The following is an 18,182-nucleotide window of genomic DNA, read 5'->3' as shown; positions in this document are numbered from 1 at the left end:
ATCAATCAACAATTTCAATCATTTCATCAAGATTATTAAACTCATCAGTATTCTTTGAAAGGGGTTGATTATTTAGATAATCAGAAATGTAATTCAATGATAATTCTAATAATTCATTATTAATTGTATCAAATGATTCTTGTGATTCAATTGAGTTTTGGGATGATTCTGAGATTGAGGGATCTCTTTGAATTGGATCCTTTGATTGATCTTGAATTTCTGGTTGAACTTCTGAAATATTTTCTTGAACAATTGGTTGATAATTAGTTTTGGAATTATCTTTAATCTTTATGATTTCATCTTCAGCTAATTCAATATCTTGATTTTCCAATTCAATTTGTTTAATTTTTGATTTATATTCTCTAATCAATTTTTTATTCAATTTTTTTTGTTCTTGGAAATTGATTAAATCTGATTCTAATTTATTTGAATATATCATTGTTAATTTTGATATTGGGAATTCATAAATTTTAGAAATTGAAATAATTTGTTCTTGATCTTCTTGTTGTTGTTGAATTTCAGATAAAAACCCATCATTATTTTGAATTTCACCATTTTTAGAATTAATAAATGTACAATTTTTCAAAAACATTTTAGTCGATGAATCCATAACAAAACAAGTACTATTTGAACTTTTCTTTAAATCTTTCAAAAATTTAATTTCAATACCAGCACTACATTTATGAATACCTTGAATTTTTAAAATTTCAAATTTAAAAATATAATTATTTATCAAAACGTGAAGTTATTTCTGTATCATAAAATTCAATTGATTCAATTGTTTTAATAATTTTATTATAAAGAATTTTACAAAAAACAATTTCTCCTTTTAATGTTTGAATATTTGTATCAATATAAAATTGATCTGATGATTCTTCAAATGATCTTTGTTTTTTCAAAGTTCTTGAAACTTTATGGGTGGTCTAAGATCTTCTTAATTTATCCATGGTTAAGTTGATAGTAGTTTGTAGTTTATAGTTGGGGTGTAAATTATTTGTGTAAATTGGTTGTTTATAGTATTGGGGTGTACTATTTGTTTGAGTTGGTTTGTTTTGTGATGATGAATCAAGAAGAAAAAAGTATTTCTCAAAATTCAGGAATTGACATCTCTTTTATACTTTTTCATTATGGTAATATTTCAATATATTTGATCATTTTGTTGAGAACTCATATATCAAATAGAGCTTTTAATCTCTTTTATATACCTCTGCGTTATTTAAGTTCTTTGAATTGGGAAACAACGCTCAAAAATATTTTAAAGCGCAAACAAACAATTTTGACTCATATATTTACTTATTGATCTCACTTAAAGACTCAACATTCTCGTTTAATAACCTCAATCATCTTTAAATATCACTCTTCCAAAGAATTCTTTTAAATCTTGTAAAATGAGCATTAAATTATACAAAAAATATTCAATGTACTATTGACACAGGAATTGGACAGCTTGGATATTTTCTGTCATTTTATGTATAGTAAATTAACGTGTCAGTAAAAGCAGTATAAGCTCATTTCTTAAAAGTACAGATAGATTTAGATGAAGCTTTGATCTGAATATTCTACAGGTATATATATAGTATGAATAATACTGTGTATTGATAAAAATATTTCAACATGATAGTTAAACTTCAAGTAATCATCTTTATTTCAAAATGAATATACTTTAAAAGTTTATCATGCAATTTAATAACATGATATTATGTTAATGGTTATGTTTTGGTTAAGTTCAATAACACATATAAATCACATATCATTGAATTTTTACAAACAGGCTTTATGAGCTGCATTTCAGTCTAAACCATATACCTATCAAAACACAAGACAGATGAGAGTGATGCTAAAGGCTAAATAAATACTTGAACACGAAATGAACACAACGGAATTTGCTTTTTTAGGGAAACAAAATTCTCTTTGCTGTTTTTCAAATGAATGTTTAAGAACTAAAATCAAACAAGTACCGCAGTAGATGTAGTAAAAATCAGATTTGACGAAAATCAACTAAGAACAATCTTCACATGGCTACAATACTTATTAATTAAAGAACGTAATATATTGAAACAAATTTTTTGTTGCAGTCGAAAATTATTGGTTTGATTATGTAATGACTTTGTAATCGTGATAAATGATATGTTTTGTATATTAAAATGATGAATTGATAGTATTAAAACTACAAGAATGTATGAATAATTTGGTATCAAAATTAATATTACATAAATTATGAAAATAATAGGGACACTGGGGGTTTAGGTGGCTCACTATATCTAAAAATTGAATGAAATTGTAGATTGTTTGGTTGATTTTTTATCGTCATCATCAGCTAATTCATCAACTTTTGAATTATTCGAATTTAATCCAATATAAAGACATTGTAATAAATAAGCCAATAATAAAATAATCAATTTCAATAAAAATTTGAAAAAAATCCCAAAAATTGTTGAATTTTGTGATAAAAACATACCAAGTACTATCAAAAGTTTCCATAATGCTTGACCTAAAAGTTGAAATGATTCAGCTAATGCTTCTGATGTTTTGTCTTTGGTAATTGGAGATGACTCTGGAGCTGGAGCTGGGGTTTCTGGAGTATCTTCTGGTAAAGCTTCTGTAGTAGCTTCTGGAGTAGTTTCTGGAGTAATTTCTGAAGTAACTTCTGGTGTCTCAGTCTCAGTTGGAACTGGAGCTGGGGTAACTTCTGGAGTTTCAACTGGAGCAACATCTGGGGTTGGTGCATCTTCAGTAGAGGCTTCAGGAGCAGGGGTAGTTTCAGTAGCTTCTTCTGATGTGCTTTCAACTTCTTGTGATTCTTCTGATTCACTTGAAGATTCTATGGAATCACCTTCTACTTCAACTGGGGTAGTTGTAGATTCTTCACCTCTTGCAGTAATAATTCTTGTAGAAACTTCATCTGAAAATCTTAAAGTTCTTGATCTTTTCAATTGTTTATATATTTCAATTTCATTTGCTTGTTCTTGTAAATAACCTTTGACCAAATATGCAATTGGTAAATTATAAACCAAAGTGACATCTTTTGATTTTGGAGCAAATTCAGGCTTAAATTCAATCCTATGATCATAGTTAACAAATGTACGATCCTTTAAGAATTGTTTGACTCTTGGATCCATATAATAAAGAATATAATCAGTTTTTTCTAAATCATTCATAGTTTCAACTGCATAACAATTAAATGTATGAAGACCACCAGTTCTGTCCAATGTGAATTTATAAATAAAAAATCCAGTTGGTTCATAATCTCCAATCTTGAAGCTTTCGATTCTCTTTTTGGTTTGGTTATAAATGAATTCACATGTTCCTATAGCACCATTTTTATAATGAATTTCACAAGTGACTGGAAGCATTGGTGTACTTCTTTCAATTTCTCTAAATTTTGCAAGTTTTCTTTCAACTCTATAGTTTGAGAGGGTTAAAGTTCTTCTGAGACGTGACATGGTGTAGTAGCTTTGAAAGTTTTGTATCTGGGGAGTTTGTTTGTTTGTTTAGTTGCTTGTTTAGTTGTTTGACTGTTTGTTAATAAGTAGCTCTAAATTAATTTTTGGTTAATTGATTTGGCTAATTATTGAATGATGATTAAAAAGAAGGATTTTGAAATATTCAGGATTCCCACTTCTTATATGCCTTTTGACTGAGAAGAATTACAATTTTATATGAATATTAGCTCATAATGATTCTCTTGTTTGTTCCATAAGTTGAGGACTGTTTAAAACTATATTGATAATATTAGATATTAAATAACTCATTTATGATATACAAGCTCATTAAGTATGAGCTTTGACATAATTAAAAGCTTCTAGAAAAATATCACATAATTCTCATATACCTCAATTCAAATATCCTTTTATATAGTTGGAAAGAACGCTTTGGTATTTAGATAAAATATAAATATCCAATCTGAAGAAAAGATCTAAATTTAAAGGCGCTGTCTACGGTATTCGGATTACATAAGCACAAAGCTACGGCTGAGTAATCATAATAACCTGTAAGATCATGACACATAAACAAATTTAGCTTTATTCAAAAAAGGAGAAGGGAACTTTTATTTCTACTGAACCTTTGAGGATGAGGCTACAGCTGACTCTTGATAAATTACCTTTAACTCTTTCAAAAACTTTAACTTTATGTCTAGATTGAGCTAATATTTGAGTTGTTTCAAACATTTTTTTAGTTATATGTTATATGAGGTTGAAGTCGATTCATTATTGACCTTTTGGAAGTATTTGTACTCTATTCCATTAGTAAGTACTTTTCTTTATATAGATTTTTATACAAGTTTAATTGTACATCGCATTAAGGTATTACACATTGAGATTTTAATAATTTATATTTTGTAAATTGACTATGTATGGTAAAGAAAAAACTATAATGTATCTTTCTGAAATTGATTGAAGTGGAATGATTCAGATCAGTTCTGTGAATGTTCCAATGTCGTAGCATTAATACAATGTAAAACATAAGCTAATGATAAAATGAAAAGAGCTGGGTTTGTAGCAGATGTAGTCTTTGAAGTTTCAATTAATAGCCCTTGTCTTAAAGTTTCCTCTAAGGTATTTGATGAAGCTTGAATTTGATCTTGAATTTGATCTGGTGTTTGATCTTGGGCCTCTTGTACTGAAATTTCTTGTACTGGAACAGAAGATTGTGGTGTTATTGGCACTTGTGATAGATCTTGTACAGCGACTGGAGCTTCAGATGGAGCTTCAGATGTAGTTTTTACTGGATCTTCCGCTGGAACTTAAGCTAATACTTCATGTGGTTCATTTTGCACTGGAGCTGAAGCTTGGGGAACTGGTTTTAAACGACTTGATGACTTTGTTCTTTTTTTTAGTAGAGGGTTTGATCTCAAAAGCATCAGATTCCTTTTCTAGAAAATATTTCAAGGTTAATCCAACAATTGGAGTATCATAAATTGTTTCAATTTTTGTTGTGTCTGCAGGTAAATATTTTGGTTTAAGAGCAGCTTTACCTTTTGGATTGACATATAAACAAGTATTAAGAAACTCAAAACACTTATCATCAATATAATAAGCAACAGAACGATATTTATTAAAATTGAACTCGATTTCATCAAGGTGATAAATTTCATAACCTTCACATTTGTGAATACCATTGTCTTGAACAATGTGGAATTTATAAATGAAATAATCTGGGGTTTGAAGTGTTTGATTAAGGAATTTGAAGTCTTCAATTGTATTTTTGTTCTTATTGTAAAGAACACATACCATATCCAGAAATATATATAACGCCTGGTATTAAAATAGTATCAGCAGAATTTTCATATCTAACTCTTTTTTTATGTTGGAGTGATGACAATCCTAAAGTTGGCAATGATTGTTTTACTCTGAACCTTTTTGTAGGTTTGTTGTTGAATTCTTTTTCAGCAGGGGAAGGGTTTTGAGAATTAGACATATTGTTGTAATAGAATTGATTGAATTTATCGTTGTTAATTGTTATAATATGAAAAATTGGAGGTGAGAAGAGTTTTGGAAAGTTCTAGGATTTCCTTTCCTCTTATACCTTCAAAAGGAGTACTTTATTCATTGAAAAAGAGCTTTTAGCTGAGAATTATTACGTTTTTGAGCTGAATGTTGTTTTTTTGATAAATGCCATGAGTTGTTTAAAGGAGTGTATTTGTAGAAAAGAACTTTGGATCAATTATTCCCCCTTTTTCATAAGTTTCCCAGTAATTTCTTAACAAAATCAAAGAGAAAGTGTATATTCTTTAATAAGTTCATCAAAAGACAACCATTTTCAACAGCTCTATAAGATTTTCTTACAAAGTAGTTTTCTTATTGTATAGAATTGATTGAATCTAGCACTTATTAAAATGGTGGATTACGTAATTACATGTTTGTTTACTTTTCAAAACATCAACACTTTCAGATTTGTCAACTTTTGAAACGATACAAAGAGTATACACTTCAGCGGTTAAAGTGAATTGGTTTCTGGTGATTATGGTGTAACATATGATGATGCTTACTGATATTGATTCTCTACTGTGATTTAATTACCGCTCAAGATCTTTTGTTTATTACTATATTAAGGTATCAATTTTGTGTTTGTGTCTTCATTTTTGTGTCAAAGAAATAGTGGTTTGATGAATTGATTTTTATATAAGATGAATCCAAATCCCCAGAGTTTACTTTCATTGTTATTTGATTCTTCTCCTTTTGCACGGATCAAATTTGCTATTTAGAGATAGAAACTTTTTATCATATAATGAAAATATTGCTCCAAACCTTTGTCCTTTTATTTGTGTTTTCACCCTTGTTTTATCCACCGCCCGATCTTTCATACTGTGATGGAATGGTCTTACTTATTGGTAAAGGTGCCAGCTCAAGCAACTGTTTGTATTTGGTGATACCATGAATAGATCATTAGAATGGGGTACTTTGGTGTGTTTTTTTTATTTCATAGGATGAATTTGTTTTGAGTTTTTTACCATTAGTTTGTGTCATCAAGTTATATTCATTTTGGATGGTTTGGTTTACTTCATCACAAGGTTCTCATTTTTTGGTTGTTTTAGATTATTTGGTATTGTCCATGGTACTTTAACTCATCAATTCATGGTTGCTTTTTGACTGATACGTTCTTTTGATTTGGTGAATGTGCAAATGGTAATGTCGTTTCAGGTCGAATCATGTTCCCAATGCTGTAACTGTTTTGATAAAATTTATTTAATATGGTTTGTGCTTTTTGAAAAATTTGGTTCCAGTTATTCTAACCATTGCTTAAAACAAGTTTAATATCAAATTATGTTATAGATGGTCAAGATCTATTAGCTCAAAATAAGAATTTGATTATAAGTTGAATAATAACTTGTACTAATGAAAATTCACAATGGCTGAAATGATATTATGTGAATTCATGAACCGGTTTTTTCAATAAAAATTCTAAAGCTTCAACATCATAATATAAACATTATTACAATTCATTGAACACATTTTGGAAACTGATACAACACCACAAAATTTAAATCAAAAAATACAACCTCACCAACACAAAAATTTTAAGCACACAAATAAAATTGAGAGAAATTTAAAACATAAGAGATAAAAATATAATTATTCTCACTTTACTACCTCATCATCATGGTTTTTTCAGTTAAATTAGAACCCCCTTGGATATACATATAAACTTAAGGTTTAATTGGTTATGATAATTGAGCTGCTGCTAGCTACTTCAGTTTTTAGGTTGTTGTTAACCATATTAGTTATTCAAGTATCAAAATTGGTCATTTAATTGTTTTTTAGAATTTGAGGTGAAGACAATATTTAAAATTCAAAAGTCTATAGAGCTTCTAATAAATTGAAAATAAACTTCTTAATTGAAGTTAAAAATCCATTTTTTTGTTAAACCATGATAAATTATTGTAGATGATATCATTCCTTGATACGTGTAGTTATCCTATGCAATTCACTTTAGTATAGTTGATCTTGAGCAGTATTGATTTTCATATGAAGGGAAGAAACAAATAGAAAACTTCCCTTGAAGAGAAGAAAAAAGTGGCAATAACAAATTTGAAAATATTCAGGATTTCTTTTCCTTTTATAATCTTCTTTGGATTGTTCTCATGGTTTATATTCTCATGTGAAATGTGCAACTTAACATAATTGAGACATTTAGTGATTTTTTGAGAAGTGAGTTAATATTGTGAGTGGATTTACTCGGTTAACTTGAGATAATGGGCCATTATCTACTGATTCACTATGAAATAATAGTGATTGTCATCTATTAAAGTGTAGAGCAATTACACGGTATCAGCTAGCTGTTCTGTTAAATGTTGAGTATATAGATTATTCCTACACTTAATGATATAAATTTTATAAATTAAGTTATATTAAAGATTATTAGAAAGGTAATAATCATAAAAAAACTAGAGAATTGGGGGACATTAATGTTCAAAGAAATTGATTGTTTAGCTTTTTCTTTATCAATTATTCTTCATTATTAGTAGTTTAATTTGAATCATTTGATTTTAATCCGCTATTAATTAATTCAATAAAAAATCATGAGATCATAAAGAATTTTGACACATTGGCACCTTCCATTTTTATTTAAATGGTTTAATTTTCAAAATATTTAGGGACTGGTGATGAAAACATTGATGAACATGATTCAAATTTAATAGTGAAAGTAAATAAAGCATGACTTGCTTTAGTATATAGTTATATAATTCGTTTACAGAATTCAAATTATAAAGACTACAATTAACTATATTTAACAAAAATTATATCAGCTTATTAAACAAATATCAGTTGATCAAAATAGTTCATCACCATTAATCAAACATGAAACATAAGTAAATAGCGTGAAAATTATTATTGTGAATTAAACATTGATCTATACGTCAGGGTTAATCCCCTTTTTAAATATAAGAATCAATATAAAAGTACTGTAATCCATACTATTGATTGTAATCAATGTAGGATTTGAAACGATCAACATATAAACGTCTGATGCGAAAAAAATGCTCAACTATGCCTTTCTCTTCATGAAAGATGATACTAGTGATCATTATTGAAATATTGTATTATGTAATCAGAGTACTTTCATGAGAAATTTAATATATAATTAATTCAATACATTCAAATATTAATTGATATGGCTAATTTTGGTACGACATTTTTTGAAAAACAGCTAGCACATTAATATTCATCTTGAATAATATTGGATATTGAATTAAATAAAACAAGTAAAACGGTGTATATGCATATACTATATACTTTATAAATCATGACCATAATAATGTTAAAATTCTCCAACCTCTAACTTTTGGAGCAGGTTCTTCAGGATGATCTTCAATATCTTTAAATAAAGCATCTAATTGAACTTCATGAGGTCTATAGTATCTAGTTTTCTTGAAAAACTTCCAAAAGAAATAAAGACCCCAAGATAATGGAATAATAAAATATGATGAGAAAAAATTGGCAATTGCAAATCTTCCTTTAATAAAATTTACAAACCCACCAGTTAATAATAATAATAATGATGCAAAGCCTGAAATCCATGCAGCCTGGGGACCAAATCTAAATTTATGTGGTAATTTATCTCTTGAAATCCCTTGGGCTTTCATAGCTCTATGTAAATGAATATGATTTGCTGAAATAAAGATCCAACCAACTAATAAATTAGCTGAAGTTAAAGATTGAAACCAACTGAAAACATTAGCAGCACCTTTAGAAACATTCATATAAGCTAATGGCATGAAAACAGCAACAAATATTGAACCAACCCATGGTAAACCTCTCTTATTTGTTTTAAGGAAAATTCTTGGAGCTTGATGTTTAACAGCTAATGCGAATAAAGTTCTTGAACCATGAACAATTGATAAATTAGCAGCACTAAAAGCTGAAGTTAACACTGCAGCATTAATAATATGTGGAAGAACTTTAATATTTGCATTTTTAATAGCAACAACAAATGGTGAATGTTGAGCATTACCACTTGAACTTGCAATTTGTTTATCATTTGATGAAACAATTAAAGTTAAACAAAAAACAGTAATCATCATTAATATAGTAACTCTATAAAAAATTCTTTTACATGCAGTGAATATAGTTCTTCTTGGATTTTTAACTTCAGCAGCTAATGATGGGACAGATTGAACACCACCAAATGAATAAACTGTACCTGATAAAGTTTTCCAAAAACCTGCAAATTTACCTAAATTACCCACAGTTATATATTCTTTAAAAGGACCTGGATCTTTCCAAAATCTAAATCCAATAGTTTCATGATTTGGACCACCTCCAGAAGTTATAACAATAGAAACAATAATTAATCCAATTAATAATAAAATTTTAATCATTGCAAAAACAAATTCCACTTCACCATAAAATCTAACATTATAAGAATTTGTTGCAATTATAATAACAATAATTATTGAAATCCAAGCAGCTTGAGAAATATCAGTCCAATATGAAACAATAACTGCAGCAGCACTAATTTCACCAGGCATAATGGACCCCCAAACTGTTATCCAACCATATGCAAACCCCCAAGCAGGATCAATAAATTGTTCTAGATGACGAACAACAGCTGAAGAAACAGGCATTAAAGTTGCAACTTCAGCAAGAGCAACTTGATTAAACCCAACAATAGTAGCAACAAGGGAATAAGCAATAAACATACCAGCTGGTCCTGTGGTAGCTAAAACACCACCTGAAGAAAGGAAAATACCAGTACCGAAAACACCAACTAATGCTAACATTTGAATATGACGTTGATGAAGTGAAGTTTTCAAACGATGACGATCTTCACCAAATACTGAAGAAGAATCTGATTCACTACCTCCATCTTTTATTTCTTGATTAATGTTAACTTTCCCTTTTTCTATTTCATCTATATTTGTTGATAGATCATGAACTTCAACATTATCATCTTGTGATGATGAAGATTCAAGTTTGGATTTTTTCAACCAAGACATATTGAACCAATGGGTATAAAAGGGAAAAACACATCAAGAATAAATTACCTAGATCTCATCTTTTAAGGGATCTATTTAAGCTTATATGTAAATCTCATAATTTTTCTTAATCAAGCTTATTTGGAAACTGTGGATTACGAATATCAATCAACTTTTCAAAATTCCCGAAGACTACTCCATATCAAGATTCAAGATCAAGCCACTGACAGCCATATTAAAATAATACGAACCAAAAACCCTTACATAACAAGCCAATCATAGTGGAGTTGTCCAATATCTGTCTTCATCGAGCACGATAAACTTTCAACTGTGATGTGATGAAACTGCGATAGTGGCGTTTGACACCACTGTCAAGCAAAAAATTAAATACAACCAGTCAATAATAAACTATGGCACTATGGCTTGATGTCTCCTTTGCGGATGCTTCAACATTCAAACAACCGTCAACCACACATTCTTTACACCGTTTGAGATACCAGGGTCCAGATTTCTGACTGATTCAGATTCCATATAGTTTTTCACTTTGCTGATCTGTCGGTGTTATAGGTGTTATAGGTGTTATTACAGGGTCTTGGTGTCTTGGTTTGTGTTTCCAAGTGATGGAAAGTAATAAATTTTACTGTGGATTCTGGTATTTATTATAAAGCCAAATCAAAATATTTTATATATATTTACATGCAGTGAATCAATTATTATTTTTTATAAATATTTGTACTATTTGATAATTTATTCATAATCACCAAAACTAAATAATCCACCTCTATTTGAATGTCTCGAAAAATAATCAAAATCAACACTAATTGCATTACCTAATAATACAGCTCTTTGATCTAAAGTTAATGGACCTGCAACTTCAGGATATAATTCTCCCATCCCTGCAAAACTTTGAGGATCCATTCTTATAATATAAACACCAGTATCTGTAAACATTTCACGTCCAATACCAACCCAATTTCTATCAACAGCACCAATAACTCTACCTTCCGAGTCTCTAACTGGGAAATCAAATGCTAGGAAACCTGAATCAATTTCACCAAATTGTTCAAATTCATTTGTTGATTCTGCTTTAAATAAATTATAACGTCTTCTCCATAAATGCCAACTTTGTACACTTTCACCAATTATACCAGCATCTAAATTTTGAGAATCTTCAAATCCAGGTAATATAGCTTTAATATGAGAATTTATAAAACTGAAAGGTCTCTTGATTGTTAAGACTTGATTACCATAAATATCAAATACATCAACATGGAAAGGTCTATGTAATCTATAAATTTGTCTCATTATTGCCTTTGTAAAACCTAAATCTCTTTCAGCCATATAACCAATTTTATTCCCCAATGCATCCATTATAGTATATTGATTTGCTTGTTCAAAACCTAAAAATACATTCATCATTTCAATTTGTCTTTCAATAACAATTGTTGGTTCATTAAGAATTTTAGTTATACCATCATTTTCTCTTAATAACCCTTGTGGATTTGGTACTGAACCGGTATAAGAATCAAATGAATATCTTTGAGTGTTTGGTTCGGTTTGAAATTCAAGTTGTTCTGGTTGGAATGATGATGATGATCCTAGTTCTTGTTCTGGTTGTCCCCATTGTGAATTTGGATTCTTTCTTTGATATGAAGAACGAGATCCTTTGGAACCGTGAGATCTTGGTAATGGAGAGTAAAATCTTGTTGATTTTGGGAGGAAAGATGTTGGTTTATGTAGTCTTGTAAGATTTCGTATACTAAACATCTTAATTATTGTGAATTTGAAGTAGAATATATGATTGTGTTGTACATTGAACAATAGAAAGTATTTGGATTGATATAACCATTAATAACCGTAGCCACTAGATTAGTATCCGGGTAATACATATGATAGTAATTATTATTATAATTATTATATAAATTGTTTTGATCAGTATTCAATTAACACCATATATTCCCAGTACATAAAGAGATATATAATAAGTCATAAAATCTATTAATATGGATTTGTCATATTGCTGCACTTTGAATTACGCTACTAAATTGGGTACGTATATAGTATCAATTAGGTACAATCAATATCTACATCAACTTAGAATATTTCTCAAAAAAAGCATATATAATATTTAATATACCACTTAACAAACAAACACAATATAAATATCAATAAAACACTATGCCTTTGAATGAAAAGATGTCAGAAATGACATAAAATCGTAGTCTTATGCTATATGTCTTTATTGACACTATACATTAGTATACAAATATTGGCAGTCGTCTGCCAACTTAACGTGTCATTAAACTTTTCTCGAATTTTTCGAGAACCATATTTTTTTCCAACGTACGTATAATAAACTTTGGAATATTTAGATCTAAAGATTATAATTTGATCATATATTATTTGTGTTCAAAATGTTTTGTATGAAAACATCTGCTCAAAATTTGGGTAAAAGATTGATACACACTGCACCAAAATTAAAATTACAAGATGAATTTATTAAAAATGGTATAAATGGATTATACTCATCACAAGGTTTTAAATTAGCTTGGATAGATTATCAAAATTATTTAACAAAAAATTTAACTTTATTAACAAATGGTACTATTGATGAAACTCGTTATCCTTTCAGTATAGCCATTGCAAATGCTAAAGATTCTTCTAAACAAAATATTTTCAATATAGCATCACAAACTCATAATAATCATTTTTTTTTCCAACAATTAATATCTTCTCAGGAAAATAATACTTCACCTTCAAGAGAATTAAATTCTAGAATTATTTCAAAATTTGGTTCTTTAGATTCTCTAGTTGATCAATTTGTCTTAGAATCAAAAGAAATTATTGGTCAAGGTTGGATTTTTTTAATTGAAAATGAATCAAAAAATTTAGAAATTTTAACATTAAATAATAGTGGTACTCCATATAATTTCAGTGGGAATCATTCATTAGATCTTAATGGTCCAATTGGGTTAACTGAATTAGAAGCATGGGAATCTATTAAAGAAAGTACTTTAACTAAAGCACAAGATTGGACTTTACCATTATTAGGTATTTCTTTATGGGATCATTCATTTATTACAGATTATGGTGTTGATGGTAGAGATGAATATATTAAAGATGTTTTCAAAAATATTAATTGGGATGTTGTTAATAAAAGATTATATGTTCAATAATTAACCGGGGGTTATTTTTGAATCTTTTTGTAAATAGAATAGTTTATATAAAATTAAAATTATATTCATATAGATTATAGTTATGTAATTACATATATCATTGAAAGTCAAAACATCATTGTTATCATTAATCATTCATAAATATCTCCACAGTATAATACTAACTCTCTTAGTTTTTTATCTTTAGCCCAATTTATACCATTTTCTACAAGAAATGCTTGAATTTCTTCTGAAAGGTTATAAGATTTATTTTTAGCAATTTTTAGCTTTTCTTGTAATTGAATTTTAAGTTTTGTATTATCAATACCATTATTTGAAATTTGATTTTTATGTTTTTCAATTAATTTTGATGTTAATTCTTTACTTTTTTCAAATTTTAAATTTATTTCTTGATTTAATTTATTCAATTTTGATTGTCTTGCAGATACTTCATTTTCCAATGCTATTATATCATCAATTAAATCATCTCTTTCTTCTAATTTAACTCCAATACCGCTTTAATTTGTTAGTTAATATACCCTGAGGAAGAAAATTCTACTCACGCTTCTTTTGATGTTAACCCTTCAACTTGATGAACTGATCGTAATATGGGGAGAGTCATTGTAGTCCTATACTTTAGGTTAGTATGCATACCACGCACTCATATCATACAATAATTCAACTCACGAATCAACCACCATTCTCCTTATATATTGAACTTGTTTCAAGAATCTTAATAATTCATCATCATTAGGTATTTCACCTTCTTTCACCAACAATGCCAATTTTTCACTCTGTATCAACTCTTTTTTAACTTCTTCATATCCAAATTCCCCTACTTTTTCCTCCTGTACCATCAATTTATCCAACAATTCAATCAACTTATGGTATAATCTCACTTGTTTCTGTTCATTTGTCGTGTCGTTGATCTGTAGGTCCTTATACGCTTCAATACCAGGTCCGTCTTCGATCTCCATGATCCCAGAGTCACTGATGAGACTGAGCACACTGTTCTTCAAATCCTGTGACATTCTTAAGAGCAAATAGGTACTTTTCCTTAATCAACTTTTATGATCTTGTGATTGTTTACTATTTAATTCTTTTGTTTACTTTTCATTTTTATGTGCGAAAGTTTCAACGGGTCAAAAAAATCATCACCATTGAAAAATTACAACTAGTACAAAAGAATTACAAAATCCACTACAAATCAAGAAACTCACAATGTCACAGTACAAGTTCCCACAGATCTATAATTTCCCACCTTTTTTCACAAAACAACCAAATGAACAAACATGGCAAGCACAATTGAACAATTGGATTCAATTGATCTTATCCTATTGCAAGGCTAATAAAGTATGGATTTTGAATAACAAGGGTGAAGCATTATCCCAAGGAAATATCGAGGATTTAGAAGAATCAATCACCTCTTTATCAATCAATCAAGATGATGGGATTTCCAAAGATGGGATATTTGTAAATAATAAAATTCAAAGAAGATTAGAACCTCAAGTTATTAATGAAATTTTTCAACAAATGGTTAAAAATAATGATGCTTTTTATATAACTAAGAAAGATCAATCAAGTGTTTTCATTAATTTCTATAGACCTGAAGATTGGGCTTCTATGATTCTTGAATGGGTATGTTTGTTCTTGTTTTTCTTTTGACTCTAAAACTCTCATTTTAAAGTCTTACTTTATCTCATTTTATAAGCTCATAAATACTAACTCTGAAAAAACTTAGATTGAATCAACTGGACAAAATGGAACAGTGTTAACAATGTATGAAATTAGTCAAGGTGATTTGAGTCTAAACAAAGAGTTCCATGGTATACATCCAGTCATATTAGAAACTGCTTTAAATGTATTGGTTAAAAGATCAAGAGCTCAATTATTAAAAGATGAAGATGGGAAAATTGCAGGTGTTAAAATTGTATGAATTTGTTATATGTTTTGTACCAAAGAGTAAATGAAGAATAAGAAATTGAAAAATCAAAACTCATGAAAAGACCTCAAATAACTCATAATATACTTCCAAATTCTTTGTTCTCATGAATAATGCTTAAACTAATGAGTGTTAACTTCTGTGATTTTTCTTAATCAAAAAGTATAAAAGAAGTGGAAATCCTGAATATTTCAAAATTGTTTCTTCCTTCTTTTTAAATATCACCATCCAATAATTAGCCAAATCAATTAACCAAAAATTAATTTAAAGCTACTTATTAACAAACAATCAAACAACTGAACAAGCAACTAAACAAGCAACTAAACAAACAACTAAACAAACTCCCCAAATACAAAACTTTTAAAGCTACTACACCATGTCACGTCTCAGAAGAACTTTAACCCTCTCAAACTATAGAGTTGAAAGAAAACTTGCAAAATTTAGAGAAATTGAGAAGAGTTCACCGATGCTTCCAGTCTTGTCTGAAATTCATTATAAAAACGGTTATAAAGAAACATGTAAATTTATTTATAACCAACCTAAAAAAAAGATTGAAGATCTTAAGATTGGAGATGATGAACCAAACGGATTATACATTTATAAATTCTTCTTGGATAGAACTGGTGGTCTTCATACATTCACAGGGTTTGCAATTGAATCCATGAATGATTTAGAAAAAGGTAAAAATATTTTCTATTATATGGATCCAAGATGTAAACAATTCTTGAAAGATCGTACATTTATTAATCAATTACATAAAGCTGAATTTAAACATGAATTTGCTCCAAAATCAAATGATACAATGACTGTTTATAATGCGCCATTTCATTTATTAGTCGATGGTTATTTACAAGAACAAGCTATTGAAATTGAATTATATGAACAATTGAAAAGATCTGAACAAGTTATAGCCGCTGTCGAAGAAGAAGATGATGAAGAAGATGATGATGATTCCGCTGTTGATTCAGATGAAAATACATCAGCTGACTCAGAATCTACAACCTCATCAAATGAATCTACATCAGATGAGTCTGCATCAGATGAGTCTGCTACTAATGATGCTACTACTGATACTACTTCTGATATTGTTGTCGCTGCTCCTAATCAAGAAACTTCAGTTCCTGCACCAGTTGAATCTTCTACTGAAGTTACCCCAACTCCAGTGGAAGTTGAATCAGTTGAAGTTACCCCAACTCCAAATCCTGATGTTCCAACCTCAGATGCTTTAACTGTTCAAACTCAAGAGAAATCATCTGAAGTATTAGCAGAATCATTTCAACTTTTAGGTCAAGCTTTTTGGAAATTTTTGATTGTTCTTGGTATGTTTTTATCACAAAATTCAACACATATTGGAACTTTTTTCAAATTTTTATTAAAAATGATCATTTTATTATTGGCTTATCTTTTACAATGTCTTTATATTGGTTTAAAATCAAATGAATCAAAAAATGAAGACAATGAAGATAAAGAAAAGGCTAGACAATCAATTTCTTTTAATTTTTAAACTTGAAGATCCCCCAAATCTTTCTAGTTTTTAATATTTTTTTACCTTTTTAATTTATATATATTTACTTTTTAATATAACTTAATTTGTGAAATTTATATTGTGTAGGAATAATCTATATACTCAAAAATTACAAAAAACACTAAGTATTATTTTCTGTTTAAGTTATGAGTATAAGCCCTGCTCTAATAGATAACAATCATGTCACTAGATTATTTCATAGTAAGCTGGTGGATATTGGTAAGTATCCCATTATCTCAAGCTAACCGAGTAAAACCACTCACAATATTAACTCACTTCTTAAAAAATCAAGCTTAATCTCTGAATTATGTTAAATTGCACATTTCATATGAGAATATAAACCATGAGAACAATCCAAAGAAGAATATAAAAGGAAGAGAAATCCTGAATATCTTTAAATTTCTTATTGCCACTTTTTTCTTCTCTTCAAGGGAAGTTTTCTAGTTGTTTCTTCCCTTCATATGAAAATCAATACTGCTCAAGATCAACTATACTAAAGTGAATTACATAGGATAACTACACGTATCAAAAAATGATGTCATCTACAATTATAAAATATCATGGTTTAACAAAAAAATGGATTTTTAACTTCAATTAAGAAGTGTTTAGAACCTTTATAGAAATCAATAGCTTTAACAGCTCTATCAGCAGTTCCTTCTGGAGTAAAATTAAAGAATTCATAAACATCTGGAGCTTCATCACTAGCACCGAATCTATCAATACCAATTTGTTCATGAGCATATTTAGCCCAACCTGAGGTTGATAAAACTTCAACAGATAAGATTGGAATACCATCTGGTAAAACAGATAATTGATATTCTTTTGGTTGTCTATCAAAAGTATGGAAATCTGGTAATGAAACAACACGAGTGTTAATACCTGATTCTTTTGATCTTTCAGAGGAATTAATTGCAATTAAGACTTCTGAACCTGTTGAATCAATAATAACATGGGCATCAGCAACTTCATGAACGGTATTACCACCTTTTAAAGCTTTTTCAATTGATGAGCCTTCTAATTGTGGTATGTTTTGTCTTCTATAAAGCAATGATTGATGGAGTATGGTCTTGTTTTGAAGCAATCTTATAATCAGCAGAAACTTCATTACCATCAGCAGGTTTCCAAAATTTCATAGCTCTGAAC

The 18,182-nt window shown here is 28.9% G+C and overlaps 10 protein-coding genes across 10 annotated transcripts; 3 read left to right on the top strand and 7 right to left on the bottom strand.

Annotated features, from left to right (window-relative positions):
- Position 1: 1 nt before the first annotated feature.
- Positions 2 to 610, bottom strand: BN7_1636 (uncharacterized protein; the record flags this gene model as incomplete). The annotated part of the gene is made up of 1 exon (XM_011277743.1): positions 2 to 610. One exon carries the CDS (start codon positions 608 to 610, stop codon positions 2 to 4), a length of 609 nt encoding a protein of 202 aa, XP_011276045.1.
- Positions 611 to 2,261: 1,651 nt separating this feature from the next.
- Positions 2,262 to 3,443, bottom strand: ZAN2 (Zonadhesin; the record flags this gene model as incomplete). Its single annotated transcript, XM_011277742.1, has 1 exon — positions 2,262 to 3,443. One exon carries the CDS (start codon positions 3,441 to 3,443, stop codon positions 2,262 to 2,264), a length of 1,182 nt encoding a protein of 393 aa, XP_011276044.1.
- A 971-nt stretch (positions 3,444 to 4,414) lies between these two features.
- On the bottom strand, positions 4,415 to 5,418 carry BN7_1634 (uncharacterized protein; the record flags this gene model as incomplete). The annotated part of the gene is made up of 2 exons (XM_011277741.1): positions 4,415 to 4,743; positions 5,232 to 5,418. The coding sequence occupies 2 exons, from the start codon at positions 5,416 to 5,418 to the stop codon at positions 4,415 to 4,417; spliced, it is 516 nt and encodes a 171-aa protein (XP_011276043.1).
- A 3,325-nt stretch (positions 5,419 to 8,743) lies between these two features.
- BN7_1633 (dicarboxylic amino acid permease) lies at positions 8,744 to 10,438 on the bottom strand (the record flags this gene model as incomplete). The annotated part of the gene is made up of 1 exon (XM_011277740.1): positions 8,744 to 10,438. One exon carries the CDS (start codon positions 10,436 to 10,438, stop codon positions 8,744 to 8,746), a length of 1,695 nt encoding a protein of 564 aa, XP_011276042.1.
- Positions 10,439 to 11,164: 726 nt separating this feature from the next.
- Positions 11,165 to 12,184, bottom strand: AIM25 (Aim25p; the record flags this gene model as incomplete). Its single annotated transcript, XM_011277739.1, has 1 exon — positions 11,165 to 12,184. The coding sequence occupies one exon, from the start codon at positions 12,182 to 12,184 to the stop codon at positions 11,165 to 11,167; it is 1,020 nt and encodes a 339-aa protein (XP_011276041.1).
- Positions 12,185 to 12,840: 656 nt separating this feature from the next.
- Positions 12,841 to 13,593, top strand: RSM26 (mitochondrial 37S ribosomal protein mS42; the record flags this gene model as incomplete). The annotated part of the gene is made up of 1 exon (XM_011277738.1): positions 12,841 to 13,593. One exon carries the CDS (start codon positions 12,841 to 12,843, stop codon positions 13,591 to 13,593), a length of 753 nt encoding a protein of 250 aa, XP_011276040.1.
- Positions 13,594 to 13,724: 131 nt separating this feature from the next.
- Positions 13,725 to 14,603, bottom strand: BN7_1630 (centromere protein H; the record flags this gene model as incomplete). The annotated part of the gene is made up of 2 exons (XM_011277737.1): positions 13,725 to 14,088; positions 14,260 to 14,603. 2 exons carry the CDS (start codon positions 14,601 to 14,603, stop codon positions 13,725 to 13,727), a joined length of 708 nt encoding a protein of 235 aa, XP_011276039.1.
- Positions 14,604 to 14,793: 190 nt separating this feature from the next.
- Positions 14,794 to 15,508, top strand: VPS25 (ESCRT-II subunit protein VPS25; the record flags this gene model as incomplete). Its single annotated transcript, XM_011277736.1, has 2 exons — positions 14,794 to 15,210; positions 15,314 to 15,508. The coding sequence occupies 2 exons, from the start codon at positions 14,794 to 14,796 to the stop codon at positions 15,506 to 15,508; spliced, it is 612 nt and encodes a 203-aa protein (XP_011276038.1).
- Positions 15,509 to 15,890: 382 nt separating this feature from the next.
- On the top strand, positions 15,891 to 17,018 carry BN7_1628 (uncharacterized protein; the record flags this gene model as incomplete). Its single annotated transcript, XM_011277735.1, has 1 exon — positions 15,891 to 17,018. One exon carries the CDS (start codon positions 15,891 to 15,893, stop codon positions 17,016 to 17,018), a length of 1,128 nt encoding a protein of 375 aa, XP_011276037.1.
- A 586-nt stretch (positions 17,019 to 17,604) lies between these two features.
- On the bottom strand, positions 17,605 to 18,144 carry BN7_1627 (Transketolase 1; the record flags this gene model as incomplete). Its single annotated transcript, XM_011277734.1, has 1 exon — positions 17,605 to 18,144. The coding sequence occupies one exon, from the start codon at positions 18,142 to 18,144 to the stop codon at positions 17,605 to 17,607; it is 540 nt and encodes a 179-aa protein (XP_011276036.1).
- Between the last annotated feature and the right edge of the window lie 38 nt (positions 18,145 to 18,182).

The sequence above is a fragment of the Wickerhamomyces ciferrii genome, contig 00036, assembly GCF_000313485.1.
Source record: "Wickerhamomyces ciferrii WGS project CAIF00000000 data, strain NRRL Y-1031 F-60-10, contig 00036, whole genome shotgun sequence".
Lineage (NCBI taxonomy): Eukaryota > Fungi > Ascomycota > Saccharomycetes > Phaffomycetales > Wickerhamomycetaceae > Hansenula > Hansenula ciferrii.
The sequence above is the reverse complement of the archived record's forward strand: the minus strand, read 5'-3'. Positions and strand labels throughout refer to the sequence as shown.